The sequence below is a fragment of the Vigna angularis genome, chromosome 2 (genome assembly GCF_016808095.1).
Source record: "Vigna angularis cultivar LongXiaoDou No.4 chromosome 2, ASM1680809v1, whole genome shotgun sequence".
NCBI classification, from domain to species: Eukaryota; Viridiplantae; Streptophyta; class Magnoliopsida; order Fabales; family Fabaceae; genus Vigna; species Vigna angularis.
Window position 1 is genome coordinate 17381531 of NC_068971.1, and position 6474 is coordinate 17388004.

A 6474-nucleotide genomic window follows, 5' to 3' on the forward strand; every position below is an offset into this window, starting at 1 on the left:
CATGCACAACAACAAAATTAACGTCTTATACAATCCAGATGACTATAAAAAAAAACTATAAAACATCATTTCATGTTTAATTACTCCATAAATCCACAAATCATGTCTACCTTAAGATTCATTCCACAAATTTCGGATACTTAATTTTAATTATTAATAATGTGATGAATTTCATTTTTATTTTAAAATTTATAGAATATATAATGATATCTCGTAAAGGAATAACTTTTTAACCAATTGAATCTATATTAATCCCAACAGAAATATATGTACCAACACTTTTTATAACATCATTTTATTTTATAGTTGAAATTTAATTATTTTTGTTACATCAATTTTAATTATAATTTTTAATACATTTGTCTGTTTAAAAAATTACCACACCTTATATGGTAAACTTTTTTGCTAATATATAGTTATCTATCATTGATTAATAGTTTGATGTTTTGAAAAATACGAAAGTTAACAACTTTAAACTACAAAAATATATATATATATATATATATATATATATATATATATATATTGCAAATAACTTATTAAAAATAAAATGATAGTTTAGAGCTCTTGAAGAAGCATCACTATATATAAACCTCTGAAAGTTTAACCATCTTATCAAATTTATCCAATCTTGGGGGGTTCTGTGAGATTACCAGTGATTGAAGAATTGATTCATAGCAGCCATGGTGTTCTTATTTCCAAAGCTTCAGCCCATTAAGCTCATATCATTATGGTTCCTTCTACTTGTAATGGCAACTTCTCTCCATGCAACACTGTCTTCCTCACTCTCACTTCAACACACAGAAGCCAACGCTTTGTTGAAGTGGAAAGCAAGCTTTCACAACTCAACTCATACATTGCTATCTTCATGGCATGGCAATACTTCTTGCAATTGGCTTGGACTTGCTTGTGACCACTCAGGATCAGTCTCCAACATAAATCTCACAAACATTGGATTAAGTGGTACGCTTCAAACTCTAAACTTGTCATCACTTCCAAACATTCTCACTCTTGATATCAGTTTTAACTCCTTCACTGGAAGCATTCCTCCTCAAATTGGAGTGTTGTCCAAACTCACTCATCTTGATTTAAGTTACAATCATCTCACTGGACCAATTCCTTCTGAAATAACTCGGTTGGTCAATCTTCACTTTTTATATTTGGAAAGAAATGTTTTCAACGGTTCTATTCCTGACGAAATAGGTGCATTAAGGAATTTGAGAGAGATTGTCATTCAATTTGCCAATCTCACCGGTACTATCCCAAATTCTCTCGGAAAGCTATCAGTCTTGTCACATATTAGCTTGTGGAATTGCAGTCTTACAGGGTCTATTCCAAAATCTATAGGAAATATGACAAGTCTTGTATATCTAAATTTTGCGCAGAACAACCTTTATGGACATATTCCTCACGAAATTGGAAATTTGTCAAACTTAGAGAATTTGTGGTTAGCAATTAATAACTTAGACGGTTCCATTCCTCAAGAAATAGGTAAGCTGCAGAACCTAAAGGATTTATATATGTATGACAACAATTTATCTGGAAACATTCCCGTGGAAATGGGGAAGTTGGTCAACTTGACCTGGTTATGGCTTTTTAACAATAATCTTTCGGGTTCTATTCCTCGAGAAATTGGAATGATGACAAATTTGTTTCAAATTGATTTGTCCAGTAACTCTTTGTCAGGTACAATGCCCCCTACAATTGGAAATCTGAGCAAATTAGGGAATTTATACATATATGGCAACCATCTCTCTGGTTCCATTCCTAATGAAGTGGGGAAACTCCATTCTCTTATGACAATCCAATTGTTAGATAATAATCTCTCTGGACCAATCCCATCTTCCATCGGTAACTTGCTCAATTTGGATTCTATTCGTCTTGACAGAAACACTCTCTCCGGAACAATTCCTTCCACTATTGGTAACTTGACAAAGCTTACCACACTTACTTTATTCTCAAATAAGCTTAGTGGACACATCCCAATAGAAATGAACATGCTTAACAACCTGGAAAAATTGCATTTATATGACAATAATTTCATTGGTCAATTGCCTCACAATGTTTGCACTAGTGGAAAGTTGATAAACTTTACTGCTGGCAGAAACTATTTCACAGGTCCAGTATCAAAGAGTTTGAAGAATTGCACTAGCCTCATGAGAGTGAGGCTTGAACAAAACCAATTGACAGGCAATGTGACAGAGGATTTTGGTGTATATCCAAACTTGGATTACATAGATCTGAGTGATAATAACTTTCATGGCCATCTTTCTCCAAAATGGGGGAAATGCCATAATCTCACAAGCCTCAAAATCTCCAACAATAATTTATCAGGAAGCATTCCACCAGAACTAATTCAGGCAACCAATTTACATGTACTTGAACTGTCTTCAAATCACCTCGTAGGAGACATTCCAGAAGATTTAGGTAATTTGACCTACTTGTTCAAACTCTCTCTCAATAATAATAATCTTTCAGGGAATGTTCCTATACAGATAGCCTCATTGCTAGATCTTGACACTTTAGAGCTCGGAGCAAATCGTTTTTCTGGCTTAATTCCAACTCAACTTGGTAATTTGGCCAAGTTATTACACTTGAATTTGAGCCGAAATAAATTTACGGAAAATATTCCATCCGAGTTTGGTAAATTAAAATATGTTCAAAGTCTCGATCTTAGCATGAACATTTTGAGTGGAAAAATACCACCCGTGCTTGGACAGTTGAAAAGCTTAGAAACATTAAATCTCTCACACAATCATCTTTCAGGCGATCTCTCCGGCCTTGACGAGATGAGAAGTTTGATATCTATTGATATATCATACAACCAATTACAGGGTCCACTTCCCAACATTCCAGCCTTCAAAATGGCTACAATTGAAGCATTGAGAAATAATAAAGGCTTGTGTGGTAATGTCTCAGGCTTAGAACCATGTCCAACATCACCTGACAATTATGAAAATCATCATAAGACTAACAGATTCATATTGGTATTTTTACCCATTGGTTTGGGCACTTCCATGCTAGCATTATTTGTCTTTGGAGTGTCTTATCATTATTATCGAAGCTCAAAGAAGAAAGTACATGAAGATGAAGAATCACCAGGTCAAAATCTCTTTTCGATATGGAGTTTTGATGGAAAGATGGTGTATGATAACATAATTGAAGCCACAGAAGATTTTGACAATAAACATCTCATTGGAGTTGGAGGACAAGCGAGTGTCTACAAAGCTGAATTGCAAACAGGTCAAGTTGTTGCAGTTAAGAAACTCCATTCAGTAAAAAATGGAGAAATGTCTAACGTTAAAGCTTTCGCAAGTGAAATTCAAGCTTTGACAGAGATTCGACACCGTAACATTGTGAAGTTATACGGGTATTGTTCTCATTCCCGATTCTCGTTTTTGGTGTATGAGTTGATGGAAAAGGGAAGCATAGATAAGATTTTAAAAGACGATGAAGAGGCAATTGCATTTAATTGGAAAAGGAGGGTTGATGCCATTAAAGGTGTGGCAAATGCTTTATGCTATATGCATAATGATTGTTCACCTCCAATTGTTCATCGAGATATATCAAGCAAGAATGTTCTATTGAATTTGGAGTATGTGGCTCATGTCTCAGATTTTGGAACAGCCAAGCTTCTTAATACTAATTCAACAAATTGGAGTTCATTCGTGGGAACTTTTGGATATGCTGCTCCAGGTTAATTCCTTACTTGTTTTATACTCAGTACATAATAATGATTCTGTAACTTTTCTTTGTTAGTGTTATACTTGTACCAAAAGATTATGATAGGCTTGTGGCTTGTTTTATTTTTTTGAAATATTATGATAACTCCTTCATCTCGCTACAGAACATGCATACACAATGGAAATAAATGAAAAATGCGATGTGTATAGCTTTGGGGTATTAGCACTGGAAATAGTTTTGGGAGAGCATCCTGGAGATCTTATAAGTTCATTGTTGACATCTTCATCGAATGTGATGGAGTCAACACTTGATATTACTTCATTGATGGATAAGTTAGATGAGCGTCTCCAACATCCTGTAAAACCTATGGCTAAGGAGATAGAATCAATTCTAAGGATGGCAAATGCTTGCTTGACTGAAAATCCTCGTTCTCGCCCTACCATGGACCAAGTTGCCAGCTACTTTTCAAAGTACAAGTCATGTTCATTCAATTGATTCCACATCGTCATGAAGAAAGTTCAAATGTTGAATTTATCGAATATGCATTACATTGTAATTTTATTTCTAGTCTTGATGCCGTGACTATTCTTGTCTTTTGTATTTGAGTTTGGTTTGGTCTTGTGTTGTTTAATTGGTATATTCAGTTCAGTGTTGTGGGTTTGTTTTAAAAATATTGTTCCCTATTTATATATATATATATATATATATATATATATTGTCTTGGTGTGGCAAAGTCTTACAAAGTGGGGATTTACATTTTGAATTGGAATTGGTTTTAATTTCATATGCATATAACCTTGATACACTTCGAATTCTCATTAGGTTTCTGTTTTTTATAAACAGAAAGATTATGACAATTTTGTTAGTGCCTTTTTTTCTTATGATGATGCAGTCAGCCTTTCCGAATACTTATTCCTTCTTCAGTTTAACTTGCAAAGGGCAAAAGTTGCAATGGATATTTGAAGTGAATTTTTTACTTATTTATTGTTTACAAAATTGGGCACATGATTAATTATGGAAATATTGGGGCCATTGTATCGGACAACTTGTTATATAGGACAGTTTCTTCCCATACCTCAATAATTTTAATCCGCACCCTCGTAAATTATACTGTTTCAGATTATAAAATTGGAATGTAAATTTTATATTTTAAATTATATAAAATAAGTTAATTTTTTATTTTGTATTTTGGAATATAAATTTTGGTATTTTGAAATGTATAATCTGGATTATATATCTAAAATATATTTGCTATTTTTTATTTCAAAGTATAATTTGAAATACAAAAAATTATATACAAAAATTTATGAGGTGTAGGTTGAAACTACGGAGGTGCAGAAACAATGGTAGTTGTATAACCATTTAATGTAGTCCAAGCTAACTCATTATGGGCCACTTGTATTGGAATCCCCATATGACGGGTGCAGGAGAAAAAATGGAGGTGCAGGAAGATATGGTCTCAATATTTTAATTCAGCCCATTTCTCTTTTATTTTTCATTTTTGAATAAATACCTTCACTAAAACACATTTTTCGTTGCTCTTTTAGGCAAAAAGGTAGTTTCCGTTGAAGCATTTACTCCAATGCAAAACAAAAATGTCTTCAATATAATTTTCCAATATAAAATTGAAATACATTTTCGTTTTAAACAAATATTATTATTTTATCTTTTCTCTCATTATTGTAAATATCTAATCATTTTTTTAGTTCATTTGTTCTTTTAATTTATTCATTCAATGGTCGGATTTCTAATTTAGATGGGTGTTAGTCGTAGTTCATTGATAAAAGTAGATGAAAAATTTTATCTGTAATGACTCTCTGAAATTAAGTTAATAAGAATAGAGGATAATGTGACAATAAAAAATAGTACAAAATAAAATGTGAATGTCAATATGGTGAAATTAAGTATTTATAGTTGTTTTGAATCTATAGAAGATATATTAATAAATTTTGTTGATTTCGTGTTAAATAATAATTGAAGTATACGTATCTCATAAATAACAATATTATCTTTCAATATTTTAGAGATAATTATAATAGTTTTTATTACTTTTAGACCTATTAATTTAAATTGGTTATATAAAAAAATATTGCATCATACTACTATATTAACATCAACTTCTTAAATATTTAATATATTTATTTTAAATAATTATTCTTTCTCTTTGAGTCTATGCAACAATTCACAATATGTAATATGTATGATAGTTGTCCTCGGCTTTTACAATGAATAATTTAAATTTAATTAAATTAGTTTATCTTTTAAGTGGCGTAGAGGATGTCGAAAACATAATAAAAAAAGAAGATAAAAGAATGTCAAATTGTAAATAAGCTGTAAATTTCGTTTTCCAATAAAATTTAGCTAATAAAGGAGAGAATATTAACAAAATCATATCAGAGATGTGTTTCTAACATTTATTTACTTTATCTATCTATAAAATAAATTATCATATATGATGCTTAAGAGTGTGTTTTTTGTTTAGAAAAAAAATTGAATTATTTAGCTAATCTAAAATTATATAAAGATTGTAACATCCCGATTACATAATAACAATTATTACATAATCAAGACGTCAACATTCAAATATAGAAAACAGTCGGAGTATGACGTGTAATAAAATGTAAAATTACAGTCATCCAGAAATAAAAGAAAACGGAAATTCAAACTTAGATAGCTTAAAGAGTCAAACACTACACGTGTTCAGATGGGAAACTCCTAAGAAGACTACTCCGCAACCTTAGTATCCTCCAGCTCTTGCTCCAAAGGAATCTCCGCGACAACATCTGCTCC

The 6474-nt window shown here is 31.6% G+C and overlaps 1 protein-coding gene across 1 annotated transcript; it reads left to right on the forward strand.

The window, feature by feature from the left end:
• Window positions 1-631: 631 nt before the first annotated feature.
• LOC108327334 (probable leucine-rich repeat receptor-like protein kinase At1g35710) lies at window positions 632-4359 on the forward strand. Its single transcript, XM_052872917.1, has 2 exons — window positions 632-3696; window positions 3848-4359. Exons 1-2 carry the CDS (start codon window positions 684-686, stop codon window positions 4177-4179), a joined length of 3345 nt encoding a protein of 1114 aa, XP_052728877.1. The 5' UTR covers window positions 632-683; the 3' UTR covers window positions 4180-4359.
• The last annotated feature ends 2115 nt before the right edge of the window (window positions 4360-6474 follow it).